General features: G+C 45.0%; 1 protein-coding gene across 4 annotated transcripts in view; it reads right to left on the bottom strand.

Annotated features, from left to right (window-relative positions):
- Window positions 1-13,810, bottom strand: part of KIAA0319 — a 35,808-nt gene extending 21,998 nt beyond the window's left edge. For 3 of the 4 annotated variants that reach the window (XR_014175271.1, XM_081951897.1, XM_081951895.1), the window contains exons 1-4: window positions 13,676-13,810; window positions 9,446-9,607; window positions 7,729-8,471; window positions 4,610-4,802 (exon numbers count right to left, since the gene is read on the bottom strand). Coding sequence is in view for 3 of the 4 variants with exons in the window: in XM_081951897.1 (XP_081808023.1) it covers window positions 4,610-4,802; window positions 7,729-8,471; window positions 9,446-9,500 (991 nt within the window). In the remaining variant the exon portion in view is untranslated. The remainder of the gene's footprint in view (window positions 1-4,609; window positions 4,803-7,728; window positions 8,472-9,445; window positions 9,608-13,675) is intronic. The other variant, XM_081951896.1, reaches the window with a different exon arrangement.
- Between the last annotated feature and the right edge of the window lie 6,227 nt (window positions 13,811-20,037).

Consider the following 20,037-nt stretch of genomic DNA (forward strand, 5'->3'; position numbering starts at 1 on the left):
TATTACGCAAGCTCCAGTCATAGGGTAGAGGAACTGTAACTCTCCCCTTGTCCTGCAACTTCTACCATGCAAGACATTCTTGCCAGACCTGGTCTCTCAGCACTGATGATGTGACCTAGTTTAGTAATGAAACATCTGCAAGAAAACCAGAAAGCTCAGAGAGCTCCCAGGATCTCACATGGTATCTCCTGACTATTGTCTTGGAATTCTAGGAACTATAAACCCAGATCATATAAGGACACCACCTTGAGGAAAAAAATAATAATATAAACTGCAAGCTAAGTAATTGTAGGGATATCCATTCCAACGCACGCTCACATTTGCGAACTGGTAGCGAAGGTAAGTTGATGTCACCCCTACTCTATATCACTCCAGACAATTCTTAAAAGTCTCCAGTGATGAAGCACCCCAACTTCTGAAGGCAAGCTCTTCCACTGGCTAATTGTTCTCACTGTTAGGAAATTTCTCTTAGTTCTGGGTTGCTTCTCTCCTTGATTAGTTCCCAACCATTGCTTCTTGTCTTGCCTTCTGGTGCTTTGGAAAACAGGTTGACCCAACTCTTCTTTGTGACAGCCCCTCAAACATTGGAACCCCCACTATCATGTCACCCCGAATCCTTCTTTTCACTAGACTAGACATATCCAATTCCTGCAACCATCTTCATAGGTTTTAGCCTCCAGCCCTCTGAAAAAGGGCTGTTTTTAAAATAGCTCTAAAAATGTTTTTAAAATATCCCCATCCACCCCAGCAAATACAGCAAGAAAATACAGATCTCCTGGAAACAGAGTAAAGCAAACCAATAAAACAGGATAGATCACATCCCTTCTTCTTTATGGGATAATTTTAATTAAAAAAACAAAAAATATGGGGAAACATTAAATAAATAAACAGTACAAATTCAGAGTCAAACCAAACTGTTTGACTCTTCATTTGGCTGACTGTGCAAACCAAGATTTCTGTCTGTTTGTTGAAACCAATCTTTTATCTTTCTTAATTATTTAGAAATAACTTCCATTAAAATATAACAAGAGCCAAGAAGAAGAATGGAATGGCTGTCCATAGTAAAACTAAAGATTAAAAATGATTGCAACATAAAAAATATATCAGAAGTGTTAGATTGGGTAATGAAAGGCACAAAAGGCTAAGATAACAACAGCTCTTTATTTGGTCAAGTACTGGGTGAGAGGTCTGGCAGCTCCCTTTTTAAAGGGAAGCTGGCCAGCGCGTCAGCCAATCAGGTCTCTCTCTGTTCCCGCCTGAAAAGAGAGGACCAGACTGGAAACTACTATTGTCCTTGCAACAACTAGAGGGGGGAGTATCTAACACCCCTCTCCTCTAGGATGGAACATCCTAATGAGTGACGTAGTCACGCAGGTAGGTGGGCCTCTGGATCAGCCTGCTGGACCTGCGCAGTTCAGGCGGTGGGGTTTCTCCACGCTGGGCGGTCAGACCTGTTGCTTCTCCGGACTCATTGGGTGGAAACTCCTGGAAGCTTTCAGAGGCCACGGCTGGCACATCGGCGGAGGACTCGCCCGTGCCCCGTCGGAGTCAGATAAGTCCCTGGGCTCCTCCGTAGTGGTCTGTGGGTGGTGCGGCTCGGCCTGTGATGGTGTTGGTGGCATTTGCCGGAGTGGGGAGTTCTCCACTCGTCCCCGGAGTTGGTCGATGTGCCTCCTCCAATGTCATCCGTCCTCGAGCCTGACGGAGTACGATCGCGGGCCTGAAACTCCAACGATGGTTATGGGTAACCACAGGTTCCCCCCCTGTGTAATTGTGGGCATAGACAGGGTCGCCTATGGTAAATGTCCGGATCTTTCCCCTGGATTCGGGAGGCGTGTTGGAAGAGTAGTTGGGGTGCAGCCGGTCTAAGTGGAACCTGAGTCGGCATCCTGTGAGTAGCTCCTCTGGGCTCCTGCCGGTGGTGGCGCTCAGCGTGATGTGTTGGACCAGGAAGTAGTGGTCTATTCGCGTTTTCCAGTCGCCCGGGCCCATTCTGCTTAAGGCCTCTTTAGTAGACCTTACCATCCGTTCCGCCTGGCCATTGGACGCTGGGTGGAACGGGGTGATGAGGGCGTGCTGGATTCCCTGTACCACTAGGAACTCTTCTAATGATTTGGCCGTGAACTGTGGGCCATTATCAGACACGAGCACATCGGGGAAACCGTGGGTCACGAACAGCCTCCGTAGTGCCCTGATGACAGTGTCTGTGGTGGTGGATGTCATCAGGACTACCTCCAACCACTTCGAGAACACGTCCACAACTATGAAGAAGGTTTGCCCGTGTACTGGCCCTGCGAAGTCTATGTGGATTCTGGTCCACAGTGCTTGGGGTCGCTCCCATTCTTTTGTGGGTGCCTCTGGGGGAGCCGGTCTAGACTCTTGGGATGGTGTGCATGTGGCCACCCACTCCTGAATGTCTCTGTCCATATTGGGCCACCACACAGCTCCGTGCCAATGCCTTCATTCTTACTATCCCAGGGTGACCCTTGTGGAGAGCCTCCAGCACGGCTACTCGCAGCTGTTTCGGGATGACCACCCGGTCCCCCCACAATAGACAACCTCGGGTGGCGGACAATTGGTCGTGTGTCGTGACGAAAGGGTTGAGTTCTGTTTTCACCGGTCCCTTGGGCCACCCCCTCCACACCCAGTTCAAAATCTGCTTGATGATGGGGTATTTTTCGGAATGGTGTGCGACGTCTCTGCAGGAGATGGGTCCCGGGTCTAGGTAGTCGATCAGGAGTACCACGGCCTCAGGTGTCGGGTTGGCGAGCAGCTCCGGTAGGGGGCATCAACTCAGTGCATCTGCGTGCCCCAATGTGGTGTCCGGATGGTGGATAAGCTGGTATGAGTATGCTGCCAGGAAATTGTCGAACGGGTCATGCAGGGGGAGAGTGTCACCAGGGTCGGGCGGTCTCCAGCCAGTAATCCCAGTAGCAGCTTGTGGTCCGTCAGCAGGTCGAAGTCCCTGCCATACAGGTATTCGTGGAACCGCTTGACCCCTGCCACTGCGGCCAGCGCTTCCCGGTCCAGCTGGCTGTTGTTCCATTCGGCAGCAGACAGTGTCGTAGAATAGAATGCGATGGGGGCTTCCATGCCATTCAGCATCCGGTGGCTTAGGACAGCACCAACTCTGAAGGGGGATGCGTCACAGGTCACACCAGTGGCAGGGTTTGACTGTATTGGACCAGGAAGGAGTCTGCTGATAAAAGTCCCTTAACTGCAGCGAACACCTTGGCTTCGGCTTTTGTCCCACGTCCACTCCATGTTCTTCGCTAGCAGGCAGTGTAGTGGTTCAGCAACTGTCACTTTCTGCTTGAGGAACATGCTATAAAAGTTAAGGAGTCCGAGGAACGCCTGGAGCTCGGTCTGATTTTTTGGAGTGGGGGCTTCCCTAATGGCCCTGATTTTCTGGTTGGTCGAGTGAATCCCGGAGCCATCAATCATGTAGCCTAAGAACTCCACCCTGGGTACGTCTATTTTGCACTTTTCCTTTTTTAAACGGAGGCCCTTTGATCGGATTCTGTCCAATACAGCGCGAACTCTTTTTAAAAGTTGCGCTTCGTTTGCAGCGGATACCAATATGTGATCAAAATAGGGGACGACTCCTGGTATCCCCTGCAACAGGCGTTCCATGATACTTTGGAACAGCCCCAGGGCAATACTAACTCCGAATTGTAGGCGGTTGCACTTGAACGCCCCCCTGTGCGTTACAATGGTCTGGGCCTCTGCGGTACTGCCATTTACTGGCAGCTGCTGGTATGCCTGCGCCAAGTCCAGTTTTGCAAATATTTTCCCCGGGCCGAGGGAATGCAACAGATGTTGGACTACGGGGACGGGGTACGCACTTTGCTGCAACCCCTTGTTGATTGTGCATTTGTAATCGGCACACAATCTGCAGACTCTCTCTGCTAGCACAGACTCTCTCTGGGTTCGTAATGGCCGGTTGATGCCTTCCTGCGCTCCGGGTGGAATCACTGCCTTGTGACCGAGCTCTTTGTTAGTGAGTTTCGTTCTTTTGTCTGCCTAATTGCCTTCCAATCCCACCTTCGTCGCCAGTGTTAGATTGGGTAATGAAAGGCATAAAAGGCTAAGATAACAACAGCTCTTTATTTGGTCAAGTACAGGCATCCACTGAGTGAGAGGTCTGGCAGCTCCCTTTTAAAAGGGGAGCTGGCCAGCGCTTCAGCCAATCAGGTCTCTCTCTGTTCCCGCCTGAAAAGAGAGGAACTGACTGGAAACTACTATTGTTCTTGCAACAACTAGAGGGGGGAGTATCTAACAAGAGGTTAAAGAGTTGGGGAAATCCAGGGGAAAATAGGTTTTGGCCTATTAAAAACATCTCAAGTGTCTCAATAGCAAGAGTATTTCAAAGAAAAGCATCACACAACGCTGGCTTCTCCATGGTAACCATCTGCTTCAACAGCAGCTGTATCTGGAGAAGAACCTCTAGGAAAATCTTAGTTTTTGTCAATTTAACCGAGATATATTTTTCTAACATCATTGTCTTAAATCAGTACTTCAACCTTAATTTGAAGACTATCTCAACAAATGAAGAGATCTGGATTATGAATATGCTCTCAAAATCTCAGACATAATGAAACCATGTTACCTGTTTTTGGGATCGTTGTGGAAAATGCAACTTCACCTGTTGCACAACAGGCAGTGCTAGGAGCACTGGTGGGAAATGTTGTGGGTTTAGTTTGTATGAAATTATCTAGGTTTGACACTTCGGTATGTGCTGGGATAGTGGAGAGAAATTCCAGAATTCCCGAAGAAGGAGGATTATGGGGAGGTGTTACAACCTACAAGACAAATTACGGGAATATATCATTATTGTAATTTTCTTTTCACATTCTGTTGAAAAATAAGAATGTATTGGAAGATTTAGGTTCAAAATTCTAATCCAGCTAGAATCAACAATATTATCAGCAAAGTCTGGAAAAATACTATATGTTCCCAAATTCCCAAGAATTGCACAAATTATGCATTTGTGCAAGCAGTTTTCTGAGATGCTTCCAATTCGGTAACAAAACATGTACTGAAAGAGGGTGAACATCCCTGGCAATGTGCAATATGCTTGCAAACTCTAAAGAAAAAAAAACTCCATCTGAGCAAGAGAAAAACAAAGAAAAAAAGAGCTACAGGAAAATATATATGGGACTTGAAATTATATGAATAATACAGAATATTAAAAATGCCTTTGATCTGATAACATGCTTACATATGAGATGGACATAGTGCTACTATATCTTCTTCATATGAGGTGCTCTCAAAAAAAACCCCACATGCAAAATAATAAGTAAGAAATAGAATGTGTAAACAAAGCACCATTGTATGAATTGTCCAACTTTCCTAAAGTACACTTAGTGTGTTAACTCAAACCTAAAAAGTTAACCGTTACATCGTCATAATTAAACCATCAAACAAAGACTGCAAAAACTGATTGCCTTATTACATTAGGCTAAAACCCCATTACTTAAATGGACTTAGATTTACATATAATTAGCAATTTTATCCCAATGTAGTGTTAATGACTTCCTTGCAAAAAAAACAAACATAGTTATTTTTTTAGTTTGTTAAGTTTGTTAAGAACACCCTTTTAAGATTTCCTTTCATCTGCTACATTCCACAAAAGAGATGATATGGCAGCGATTAAAGCCGCATTTACTGCAGTTCTTAGCAGAACATATTTATTTGCTAGCGCTATTTTTTTGTCATTATAATTAGGCAATTCAAATTAAATAATATTGCAAGTTTCTTTTTCACACCACTAGAGCGAGACTTTTAGATCCCAAATCTGGGAGCAACCCATGCACAGAATTAGGCATAGAAATATCAGAGAATTAAAATGTGAATGGAAAACCTTCATTTCTTCTGTAATATGACTGCATCATCATCATATGCCTGGACTCAGAGATTTCTGATTGTTCTTATTATAGCACAACATCAGGATTGCTCCATCTGGACTCCTTCCATCATCAAAGATAGCCACAATGTAGCATCATGTGCCTTTAAACTTTAGTTGACTGCTGTGGCCAAGCTAGAACTCATGTGTTTATTCCTCTGATATGAATTTAGAATTGAAAGCAAAAATTAAATTTTATCTTCTTCTCTGGCATACTAGAGTAGCAATTAACCAACTCTAGATAATTATTAAACTTTTGTTCCCTGATGAATTTTTACTTGATTTAACCATTATTGGTAATGGGCAAGTTTCCAAAGACTCTGTTTCAGATATTTTGGTGGTTTAAATGTTTCTGTTTAATGTGTGCCACACAAAAATACCTGTGCACAGAGAATCAACTTATATATAAGAACTGCTAATCTATTTTCAAAGAACTATGTTTTGCTTATCAAGAGTTATGCTTTGCTTACAGGGTTCTTTAACTCCTGTTTGTATTAATCAAAATAATAATCTCATGTTTTAAATGGTCCCAAGAGAATGTGATAAAATAAATGAATTAATTAAGGATTGCATATACAATACTTTCTAACCCCTTTCCATTTTAATTTGGATAACACCCTTATATATACAGATTTATCCTTCTCATTCTTCTTTTAGTAATTAGCAAAATGAATATACAAGCAGCAGTTCTAATGATTTAGTAATAGCAATAACACTTAGACTTATACACCACTTCATAGTGCTTTACAGCCCTCTCTAAGTGCTTTACAGAATCAGCACATTGTCCCCAATAATCTGGGTTCTCATTTTATCGACCTCAGAAAGGCTGAGTCAACCTTGAGCTGGTCAGGATCGAACTGCTGGCAGTCAGCAGAATTAGCTTGCAATACTGCATTCTAACCACTGTGCCACAACAGCTCTCTAACGAAATTTCTTTTTGTTTTAAGGTAGTCTCTTAATAAAGCAATCAAAACTGAATAATTACATTGGCTTCATTTAAGTTAATGTACTGTACCTATGTGGCAGGGAGCTTCAGTATACAAGCCAGGAAGTGACTGGATCTTTTTCCTATCACACATGCACACTTATTTCTTCACTCATAAAAAGATGTTTAAAGAAATCTGCTTTGTCTTTTGGGGGGTGGGGGGCGTGCTCTGAATTTTGTCAAGAATGAAGAAATTTGCCGCTATTTAAAGTTATCCATTTGGGTGGGGAATTTGTGGTCCTCCGGATGCCGACGAGCATCAAATAAAATTGCAAGGAACCTGCAATATTCTATACTCGCTGAGGCCTGGTCATTGGGACACATGTGACATCCCAAAAGATGAACTGTGAAGACAGACAAAAGGAAATACTTCTTCTCATGCCATGCTTTATGAAAGTATTACGTAGTTTATGGAATTTGCTGCCACAAGGTATCGTTAATGTGACAATTGAATTAATAAAGCTTATGTCTGCCAAGGGCTATTTGTCACATTGTATGGCAGCCTTCCAAATTGGCTAGGGGAGACAACATTAATTATTTTGTAATATATTTTATATTCCAACTACTATCGTTCTCTTGGCCTAAGATAGAGAGAGAGAGCAGGGAAGAATGTTACTGTTCCAAGTTCAGTCTTTGTGTGCTTGTTCACCTTCCAACAGCATCTTGTTGGTCACTGTCAAAACTACTGATTTAGATACCCTTGTGACCCAACCCAATCGGAATATGTATATATTCACACTAATTGTGAATACCTTCCATCAAAGTATATGTACATAAGACTTGGGATGCACAAATGATAATGGCAAATAACTTTGTGTGTGTGTATGTAAACACATACCTCCTCCTCCCAGCTTCTGTTCACTTCAGTTTTAGTTGGATGAAAATCAAAATCATTTGCAGGTTTATCGAGCAAGCCCAAAACATCTGTCAACTTTTCAGGATGTTCAGTGGTAGGAATACGTTCAGAGGTGTTTACATTTGAAGAGCTTCCCAAATAAACTTCCTCTTTTTGAGGGACTTCTTCCTGTTTGTCTCCATTACTGAGCCCTGAAGAATTGAAGCTGTTTTCAGTGGTCACCACTGATCCCCAATCGGCATAGTTAATGGCCTCCTTCTCCTCAGGCTTGAGGCCAAGTTGAAAAGGATTCTGATCCATCTCACCATATTCGCTGGCATAATCCTCAAGACTGTGCTCTTTGCTGAGGAAGGAGATCTCCTTCAGGCTGCCAATTTCCTCAGAGGGGTCACTTGCTAATGCCATGGAGCGGATCACATTGGATGGCACCTGCCCGTATCTGAGCAAAGTAGCTGGTCTCTGGGGAGCTCTGACCACAAAGGTCAGATAGGACTTCACCTTCTCCATTTTCTTGGGCTCACAATTTCCTTTAGGTTGGCAACTGACCACATAGCAATGCCGCTCAAACATCCAGGCCAGGTCGCAATCTGAAAGATCGCAACAGGCTGCCAGGCAATCTGACATGGATGCAGTATGCGGGACCCGCATAATTTTAGTTGTTTCTAAATTGGGAAGTATTGCGTCTGTGTACTTGATGCCTTCCGTGCACTGCTGACAGGAACACCCTGAAAAGTAGATTTTGGTATAAGTAGAGTCTACATTTTAGGGGGGGAGGGGAATTTATCATTTCTGATTTACATTTTATATACTGTTTTTCTCCCAAAATAAGACCAGGTCTTATATTAAGACGCTTTAGGGCTTATTTTCCAGTTGGGTCTTATTTTCAGGGAAACATGGTAGTATAATGTAACTCAGTGAATGTCCCTTTAAATTTTTCATGGCCCTTTTTACAATTATTGTTATTTGAAATATTTACAGGATTAACTATTTGCAGCTGATAAGGTTATCACAGCTTCAGAGAGCAATGCTTCATAGTTTTCCTGTTTTTCAATGGTTCCGTCATTATTTTTTTCCCTTTCTCTTTCACCTTTGGAAAAGTTAAGAAATGTGGAGGGACCAAAACCAATTCAAGAGAGCTATAAAATAAAACCAGAAGAACATTCAGTTCTGGTTTAGCAGATTATACTTATCTCTAATTAAAACCCAAAGAACAGAAATTCAACTCCCTGTTTTTTTTTAAATCATATATTTTTAAGTTGTCACAGAAATCTAGAGTAGGATCCTTAGTCAAACTGAATAACAAAGCCACTTGCTGAGTCATCAAAAAAAAGAGAGAACCCTGTTTGTTGAGCAACAGCAATTTTCTCCATGCGAAACCTGCATGCCACTCAGATCTGAGCAAGGAGTGTTCTATTCAGGGCTGCTTCAGTGACAAATACCTACTCAAGGACCTGCAGTATCTCTGTTCCTATTATTTTTAATATCCACTGACAAACATCTAGGCTACATGGAGGCAGAAAGTGGGGATTCAGAATGGAAAGATGGAAAGCTTTGATTCAGCACCACCTCTTCTAACAGCTTTGCCAGCTTCTATGCACTGTGGGTAATTTTAGCTAAGTCCATCCTTACTTTTCTCATACAATTTCAGAAGGAATTAACCTTCCTTACCTTAACAGGAATAGTAGGAGTGAGGGCTTACCTATTAAAACCACCAAGAGTAAATAGAAGATTCTCAGACCTGGCAGAAGAAACATCCTTTCGTAAATTCCAAATCCTGGTCAGATTGCAGAATGGAAATTCTACAATCTTATTGCAAGCTTTATCTTACACAGCCTCATTTCAAGAGGGGGAATCTGCTGTGCTGGCAAAAAAAAAGGAGTTAAAAGAAAGACATGGATATTAGTTGAAAAGTTAAACAAGAAGAAGATAGAAATATATTTATTACCCTTTGGATATAGAAGTAGGGATAATTGTTGCAGAAAGTTTTTTAAAATGAGGAAAGATAAAAGGACAAGATAATAATTTGAGCCTGTCTTTCTATAAAACCACAGAAGAGTTCTACAGGTGACAACCTTTCACAAGTAATAATATACTATTAATACTAAATTTAAAAGTATGAATATATCTTGACTGTAGCTCTTTCACAAGCATCTGCACCCAATATAATATATGTTGTGGGTTATCCATCATTTGCTCAAAATGATTTTAATCAGGTAAATAATCCTCAAGGGCATTCTCCAAAGATCACGATACCTATATTAAATGAATTTTAGTGCTGGTAATTTCCTCCTTTTTAACAATTGCAAGAGAAACTTCCTCTAATGCCCAAGCAGCGAAGCAATTGTTTGCTTTTTAAAAAGGCAACTTTTAAAACTTTGCAGCTAGCCCTTAGCCCTTCTCTCCCGTCTCCTTTCACTTTCAGCAGCTTATTCTAGATGACTGGCTTTACCTGAAATCCAAGCAGTGATGGCAGGTGAGATTCCCTCTGATTCTGTGTGTCATATCTTTGGAGACAGAGATCTAAATACAAAACTAGGCTGCATGTTATCTGCCCATGATTAACCATTTATCTATAAACTGGGATTCATATTATATATTAATGGCTTGCCCTGTCAGTATTGGTAGGGTTCCATTACCAAACCAGGTAACATCATCAGTGCTAGAAGGGAGTGGGCTTTGTTCTCATATTATATGCCAGTGGCTTGTCCTGTCAGTATTGGTAGGATGTTCTTTGTGGTTCCTTGATTAGGCTGTTGTTTGCTGTTCGCTTTCTTGTTTGAGTTGGTAGTTCCTCGATTGGAATATTGATTATCTCTTGATTGTTGGTCTATTGTTATTTACATAGTTATTAAACTATGAAATATTTTTATTCACTTGCTATATGAATAAAAAGCAGACTAAATGTTTTCCCCAAGGAGCAGAGCACATTAATGAAAGAGAAACAGTTCTCTTTCTTTGCTAGCACTTTCAACTTCTGTACTTGGAAAGATTACTTTTGTTAATAAGCAATGCCTTTCTTAAAAGAACAGTCAAGATTGGCAACAGCATTTGAAAGATTAAAAAAATTCAATCTCCTGCAATATTCCTACTTCTAGTCTAAAATAGAATTTAACCAATTAAAATACTAATTCTGGGAAAAATGGGTACAGTGAGAAACTAACAGAGCTGTAAAAACTGTTTCCTATAAAAGATGGAATGTTTATATAGATGATATGACAGATGATATGATAGATGATTGATAGGTAGGTAGGTAGAGAGAGAGAAAGAGAGATACATACATAGATACTTAGATACATACATACATACATACATACATACATACATACATACATACATGATATACAGACACACAGAGAGACAGACAGATACACACACAGTTAGGAAGACAGAATCAGTCAGGTGTAGTGATTAAGGAATCAGCTAGAGAGTGGGAGCTCTAGTCCTGCCTTAGGCACAAAGCTGGCTGAGTGACCTTGGGCCAGTCACTTTCTTTCAGCCTGAGTAAAGAGGCAATGGCAAACCACTTCTAAAAAACCCTGCAAAGAAAATTGAAGAAACTAATCTAGGCAGTAGGAAGGAGTCAACACTGGCAAGAAAGGGAGGGGGGACTTGGGAAGGTTACGTTTTGCACTGCTTCCCTATTCTTATTTATAGTATTTCTGTCAACAAAATAACTGCTGTAAGAACTAGGTCTGAGATTATCATCAGCCAGACAAAGCTGCCGATGGTTAGCTCTAAAACAAAGGCAAAACATGAGTGTATAATATATGCCTCTGGTTGAAAGCTGGAGGAAATAAGACCACTAGTAGGAAGTATACCACCACTGGTGCACACCCAGGCCCATAATACAATGTGTGCATGAACCCCCTATGTGTACCCCGCCCCCGTGTATGTGCCCCATCCCCGCACATGCACACACGCCCCCCGCATGCCCCCCGCATGTGCGCGCAGCCCCCTGGACCCCATTTTGGGCCTGGACCAACCTGGAAGCCAAAATGGGGCGTGGGGGCACTGCACAAGGCCCCAAAATGCAATGCAAGCACCCCTCACATTTATACATGTTTAAAATGTATAGTGTACAGAACTCTTTACTGGGGAACTGTAGTACTATGTTCATCAGTTCTCTGTTGACAAAGACAACTAACAAGGATTTTTATACTTGACACTTTTTGTATGAAGCAGCTTAGTCCTCATATTTCCCCATGCAAAGTATACAACCCAAATTACAAAAAGATTAACCACGCAATTGGTTAACCAGCTCATTATGCATTGGCTGAAATAATACTACCTCTACAGTTCAGTCACGTCCTTTATTCAGGCTAAGCCCCTTTGAACTCAAGTAGACAAAGATGCATCCTTAGTGTCATGGTTAAACATAATTGCACAGTATACACCAAAGGTAACTTAACAGATTTAAAAATAGTAGAAACATCTGATCCATAACTCTAAACAACACAAATTGAACTCTTGCCAAGTGAACTGAACCTTTTTATTATTGCAGGACTGGAAAACCTCCATTGAGATAAATGGGGAAAACCTTCCGAGTAGAGAAACTCCAGATTATCCTGGCACCACTCCATAACAGGGTTACAGTCCTGATGAGGTTTTAATGCACTCTTTGCCTAGAGATATAGCATTAGTTTGCATGAAACATGCTTTGAGGTAAGGAAGAGAACTGAAAATATTCTACCTAGAATATGCAACAAAGACTGCAACTGTCTCTTAAGCAAGTTATACTGGTGTAATGTACTTTTTTTCTCCTCGTTGCACAACAGTTATGTAAACAGCAGCACTAAATGTTTTCAAGAAACGATTATACGAAAATGGACTGATGTCTTTCTGATGTCACCTACCAGAAGCCCTTTGAAATCGAAAATACATGTTACTCATGTTAATTTTACTACTCTAATCTCAAAACCTGGATGCAAAAAAAAAAAAAAAGGAAAACTACTAAACACTGTATATGAAAAGGAGTGAGTGCTATTCTATTCCAGTTCCCAAGGAATAAGCACCGTTAAACTCAATGCTATTTACTCCCACCACCCATCCACCCATCACACAGAAGACTGCACCGTTAGATCTTGACAATCAGTTTAAGAGTTGCCAGTTTTTGACACTCTATGCAGCTGTCCAAAATATATATGGATGCTATATTTGGGTGTATTTCAATCTAACACTCCTTGTGTCGATTTTAAAGGGAGAAAACCAGTGCCGAAGACTTATTTCATCCATGCATCCCATAAACACACACATATATTCAATACATGAAATGATAAATCATCTCCTACAAAGCAAGCAATGGTATCCTTTGCCTTCAGCTTTTATTGGCCCACCTGCTGTTACCAAGAGCCACGGCTATCATTTCCGCAAAGCCAAATCAATTCAAAGTCCCCCATCCTTCCAATCAATCTAGTCATGTATATTTGTTTTTCTTCAACTTCAGTCAGGTGGGAGGGCGCGGGAGGGGGTGGGGGCTTTTGACAGCCGCCTAGGCGGGTCTGTATGGGTGTTTTTCCCCCGCCTTGTCGCCCCTGCGGTCTGCCATGTCGCGGGGGAGAAAGTGGGGCGGCGGGGGGGGGGGGAGACTCAGCGCAGCATCACCGGCTCCTGAGCTGAGGTGAATCGAGCCTTTTTGGCCGACCGCACGGAGGAAGGGAGGCGTCACCTGGACTCGGCGGGGCTTGTCGCATTTCCTCCCGGCAAACCATACCATACACCGGTATCTATTGGGGAAAACTCTCCGCCCGGGGACAGAGCAGCTTCGGATCTTCTTCCCCAGAAACGCCCCGCAGCAGAAGCGGCCGGCGCGATCCAGGGCAAACGCAGCCGCCGCTGCCTTCCCCAAGCTCACGCCTGCTGCACTCCCCGCAGCCGGGGAACGCCGGCAGCGCCCCGGAGGGAGGCAGGCGGCAGCTCCGCTTCGTCTTACCTGGCGACGGTCGGCGGAAATCGGGCGGGACGAAGCCGCCTCCATCCGCTTCTCTGGCCCAGGACTTGGGTTAGCCGTTCAGTGCGCGGTCCAGGGGGAAAAAGAAAAAAGTGGGTGTGGACCCAAGTAGCGAAGGATGCTCTGGGCCGGGAGATGCTGAGGTTTGCCGGGAAGCGGGGGGAAGGAGGCGGCTCTGGGCGTGCGCGGGGCAGGGGGGGGGGACGGCGCCCTTCTCGCTTCGCTTTCCGACTCGTCGACCCGTGTCTGCCGGTCCTGAGTCGCCTCCCCGCCGGCAACCCCGCCGCCAAGGGCCCACCTCACTTATCATATGGGATCGCGGAAGGATCGCCCACCCGCGGAAGCCTCGGAGCGCGGGAAGGATAATCGGGCCGTAGGAGACAGAAAAGACGAGCATAGTCGACGGGAGGTTTTTTTTTTTTTTAAAATACCGGATACATTTGTGATTTAATACTTACACGGAAAGGCACAGCAACACTCTGGGCCTCCGTTATAAATGCTGTTGATGCTGCTTTATTTAATACAGTGGGGAAGACAGAAAAAAAGCAATACCATAACAAAATTTGATAGATTGATGGATGGATTTCGATTAGATATATAGATTAGATATACTATAATATAGAATATATACCGTGATAAAGAATAAATACCGTAAAGATGTTTTTTTAAAAAGGCCAAGGAAACTATATTGTCTAGCTATCAATTCCCACAGATTAAGTATAGTTCAAAACAATATGTATGCCCACAGCTCATAGCTGGTCACAATGTGATCTACAGTTTGACATAGGACCTCACAATCATACTGAGTGGAGGATATTATGCTTCATTTATACAAAGTCCGGCTGACACCGCATGAGATGCAAATCCTATTCAGGATTGCCCATTGCTGATATGGTAGTTCAAAGCCTGGCATCTTTTTCCCCCCCCCACCCCACCAAGTTTCTGTAATAGCAACAACATCGTATCTGCCCTCATTTACTTGAATTTCTAATTCACCCTGTTTATTCCTTACTCTGTGCATTGGCATATAGACATTTGAGTCTTTTGATTGACCCTGTGTTTACTGTCTACATAACCTGTGTTATGCCTGACTGCCCCTATTTTCTTGCCACTTGTATCATTCATGCACATGGTATGGCACTCACTATTAAATGCTTGGTTTTGCTTGACAGCAGGAGTGATCATCTTACCCGCACAAACATCTATATTACATGCACTGATAACCCTATGAGTTTTAGATTGCTGGGGACAGAAATGTTCTGTATCAATTAATTCTCTGTCCCCGCTGTTCAGTTTAAATGTTTATCCAGAAAATCTGAGAATTTAAGGCCGTCCCTTTCTTAGATGGGTGCAAACCATCTCTTTTGTACAGTTTTTCATTGGACCAGCTGCAGGCATCATGACTAATAAAACCAAAGCCTTCCCTTTTACACCACTCCTTTAGCCACACATTAAACTCTGCTACACGCTGGCCCTTCCCTTTTTGTTCCTTATATACTGGTAAAACCTCTGAAAAGATAAGCCTGCAACCTACACTACTAAGTTCATACCCCAAGGTCTGGAAATCATTCTTCACAGAAAGTACATCTTTTTGGGACAGATCATTTGTGCCAAGATGTATAATAGCATCGTCAGTCCTTACTTGCATTCTTGACTATCTTAAGAATACGCCTCTTGTCTCTGCTGGCAGTAGCACCTGGCAGACACCTGACCTCTTTTAAAATCTCCACATCCTTTCCTAAATTTACATCCCTTACGATTGAATCACCAACCAGGTGACTTCTCTTTTTACATACCTTGATCTTCTTGTGCGACTGATGTGTGATATCTGGGTCTCCATTTCGCCTTTCCAAAGAAAGTTCAGAACGGTATAGGGCTTCCTGCCTAGGCAGGGGTTGGACTAGAAGACCTCCAAGGTACCTTCCAACTCTGCTATTGTATTATCTATTTTATGGGCTCATTTATGTCTCCCTATGTCTGGGCGTTCAGTGACCCATTTGGCTTTCCATTAGCAATAGAAGTTAAAAGTTACGAGGCAGATGTTGTGCAAGTACCAGTGGAGACTTCCTGGATTTGAGTCTTCTGAGGGATAAATACATGCTTCGGTGGGAGTGAGTTGTTCGTAATTATTCTGTATATCCTCACTAGTGCATCTTGCCTTTGTAAAGCTGGTGGTGCTATATTGCTCAGAATATGAAGCCATTAAAAGTAGTTTTAATATTGAGTGATTTACAATATTATAATATTGCAACATTGCTATATTTGACAACACGGTATCAGCAGTAGCATCCTTCAGGTTTTTGAGTTCTATAATATTCCAGGACTTGAAATGGACACTTCACATTAGAACCATCATTAAAAAGGCACAACAAAGAATGTTCTTCCTATGTTGACTCAGGAAATTTAGAAATTTAGCCCAGCTGTTGATAAGAGTTTTAAAGAGGAAAGATTGAGTCTGTCATTTATACTTCTATAACTGTCTGGTTTAGCACAGCAACCAAATAGAATAGGTACATATTCCAACGGATGGTTAAGACTGCAGAAAGAACAACTGCAATCAGCCTGCCTTCCACAGAAGACCTGTATATTGTGTGGGTCAGAAGGGGGGCTGAGAAGATATCTGTAGACCCTTCCCGGACATAAATTGTTTCAGTTCCTTCCCTCAAGTTGGTGCTATAGGATTATATGCCAAGACAACTAGACACAGGGACAGTTTCTTCCCCTCATTCCATCACTCCGCTAAACACCTAATTCTCAGTTCTGTGTCATGTATGTATCCAGTGGTTTCCAATTTGTCCACCTTGGTGGCCCGGCCCAACCTGGCCTGGTGCTGGGGGAGGGGGGACATGTGGCGTGTGTCCCTCTGCTTGAACAATTGGAGCTCGCGGGTGAGCAGAGGTCACTTGCGCTCATGCACAAAGGTCCACTCATATGAGTGGAGCTTCATGCACCAACACAAGCGCCCACCACTCTCATTGGCGGAGCTTTGTGCGTGCAAGCACACGCTTGCCATCGCTTGCCGCCTGGTTGGAAACAGGCCGCGGCCCTGGAATGTGGATTGGGAACCTCTGTATTAACCCATACAGTATGGCTGTAGTATTATTTATCCTTTTTATTATCTTCTTTAGTTCCCCCTCTTATTTGTATTATTGTTGTTGTCGTTATTCTCTTTGTTGCTTTGCAATTACGCTGCTTCCTTGTGTGTCTAATCACACTTGACCAAATAAAGCATTCAATTCCATTCAATTGTAATGTGCATTCCTTTCATATCCATCTAATGGTTAGGTGAAGAAATAAGGTAATAAGATTCTGCATAGCAGGACATCCTATATTAGCAGCAGAGGTTAAAAGAAATATTGGCTATTCAGAGAACTGAAAATGTTGATAATACAGTTAACAGTGGAGCCATAAGTTCTACTAATCAAAGCCTCGGCTTGAAAACAGGAATACAAGTGTAAGAGCCCTATTCTTTTGCAACACAGCCCTTGCTCATATTAGGTCTCTCTCCTTCAGTGTACCTCCCACCTTTCTGCCATGAACAAAACTATTATAGGATAGTTGGAGTGGAAGAAGAAGAGGAAGCTGAGGGGCTTTTTAGCTAAATGTTTTATATTGTTTTTAGGGGGTTCTGGGAAGGGGGGGGGATAACCAGGCTAGGAGGGAAGCCAGTGCCAGACGAACAGGTGAGTCCAGGAGGGAAGTGAGCGGAATGGGGGGGGGGGTGAGGGAACAAGCTATTCCAGTAGAGGGTTGTTTTATTGCAACGGTCGCGGGGAGGGGGGGATGCGAGGACAAGAGAAGATCACAAGGTCGGTTGGGAGACCGTGGCTGCTGGCTACGCCCGGTCGTTTGTACCAACCCCCGCAACCTAGGTGGTCGGGAACTACAGAGACAGGGCCTGCGGCTGATGCTTTGCAATGCAAGGTCCGTGACCAATAAGGCCCCCCTCATTAATGAGTTGATCTCTGAGGGGGAGCTGGACCTTGCAGGAATAACGGAGACCTGGTTGGGTCACGAGGGTGGTTTACCCCTCGTGGAAATGTGCCCACCAGGTTTCCATGCATTCCATCAGCCTCGGGCCCTGGGTAAGGGTGGAGGGGTGGCGGTAGTTATACGGGATGGTCTAGAGCCGAGGGAGTTCACTGTTCCTCAGATATCCGGGTGTGAGTCACTTGGTGTGAAATGGGGCCCAGGGAGGCAGTGGGGTTTGCTGATTGTATACTTGGCTCCTCGCTATATGTCAGCAGCCCTGCCCGAGCTCCTCGAGCTGATCTCAGAGACGGCGGTGGAGATCCCCAAACTTTTAGTTATGGGGGACTTCAACCTGCCGTCGACAGGAGCAGCATCCGAGGTAGCTCGGGAGTTCATGGCTTCCATGACAGCCATGGGCCTGACCCAACTAATTCAGGGCCCCACACACGAAGGTGGTCACACACTGGACCTTGTTTTTGTATCTGAGCAGTGGACAAGTGATCTGGGAATAGGGGATTTAGATATTACCCCCGTCATGGTCAGATCACTCATGTCTCCGGCTGGACTTCCCTGGCGCTACCCCCCACCGCGAGGAGGCAGAGCCAGTTCGTCCAAGCTGGTACCGCCCCAAGCGCCTGATGGAACCAGATAGGTTCCAGACGGAGCTTGGGCCATTACCTGTAGCCCTGACCCGCGCTCGGTCGGAGGACCTAGTGGCCGCCTGGAATAGGGCGGCGGCTGGGGCCTTGGACCGGGTTGCACCTTTGCGACCTCTCCTACGGCAGCGACTCACCCGGGCACCTTGGTATACCGAGGAGCTCAGGGTGATGAAGCGCCATAGAAGACGTCTAGAGAGCAGGTGGAGGTCCTCACGCTCCGAGTCTGACCGAACTCAGGTAAGAGCCTATTTACGGACCTACCTTGTGGCATTGAGAGCGGCCAAACGTAGACATTGCGCCGCTCTTATTGCGTCTGCGGATAACCGCCCTGCCGCCCTGTTTAGGGTGACCCGCTCCCTCTTGGTTCAGGAGACGCGGGGGGCACCCTTACAGGGAAGAGCAGAGGAGTTTGGAGAATATCTACAGAACAAAGTCGCTCAGATCCGAAGCGGATGGGCCCCCTCCAGTGGTCTGGACGGGCCATCAACAGCGAGTCTTGTGAATCCACTCTGGGAGGAGTTTGACTCTGTTGCCCCTGAGGATTTGGACAGGTTGCGTGGACGGCTGCGACCCACCACATGTTCATTGGACCCGTGTCCCTCCTGGTTGGTACTGGCATCCTGGGAGGTGACACGAGGCTGGCTTCTGGGCCTGGTGAATGCCTCGTTGGGGGAGGGATCCTTACCATCTGCCTTGAAAGAGGCGGTGGTGAGGCCCTTACTCAAGAGGTCTTCGCTTGACCCAATGGAGCTAGCTAATTATCGTCCAGTCTCCAACCTTCCCTTTCTGGCGAAGGTTGTTGAGAATGTGGTGGCGCAGCAATTTCCACGTCACCTTGATGAATCCGACTATCTAGACCCACGCCAGTCCGGCTTCCGACCCGGACACAGCACAGAGACAGCCTTGGTTGCGTTGGTCGCTGATCTCTGGAGGGCCAGAGATAGAGGTTATTCCTCTATCCTGGTCCTATTAGACCTCTCAGCGGCTTTTGATACCATCGACCATGGTATCCTACTGCGCCGGCTGGAGGGGATGGGAGTCGGAGGCACCGTTTTGCGGTGGTTCGGCTCCTACCTCTCCGGCCGGATGCAATATGTGTTGACGGGAGGGCAGAGATCAACCCTGAGGCCACTCTCTTGTGGAGTGCCGCAGGGGTCGGTCCTCTCACCCCTTCTGTTCAATGCATATGTGAAGCCGCTGGGCGAGATCATCCGTGGTTTTGGGGTTGAATACCATCTGTACCCTGACGACACTCAGCTGTACATTTCAACCCCGAGCCACCCCAACGAGGCTGTTGAAGTGATGTCCCGGTGTTTGGAAGCCGTCGGGGTCTGGATGGGGGACAACAGACTCAAACTCAACCCCTCCAAGACTGAGTGGCTGTGGCTACCGGCGCCTCGGTTCAGCCAGCTGACCCCATCGCTGGCCATAGGGGGCGAGCAATTGCCCCCTGTGGAACAGGCGCGCAATTTGGGCGTCCTCCTAGATGCCCGGTTGTCAATGGATGACCATGTGGCAGCCGTGGCAAGGGGGGCGTTCCACCAGGTTCGCCTGGTGTGCCAATTGCGCCCCCTTCTGGATCGAGATGCCCTACGCACAGTCACTCATGCGCTGGTGACGTCTCGCCTAGACTACTGTAACGCTCTCTACATGGGGCTTCCCTTGGGACGCGCCCGGAGACTGCAGCTAGTCCAGAACGCGGCCGCACGGGTT

Source organism: Natrix helvetica (assembly GCF_964273705.1).
Source record: "Natrix helvetica genome assembly, chromosome: 4".
Taxonomy (NCBI): domain Eukaryota; kingdom Metazoa; phylum Chordata; class Lepidosauria; order Squamata; family Natricidae; genus Natrix; species Natrix helvetica.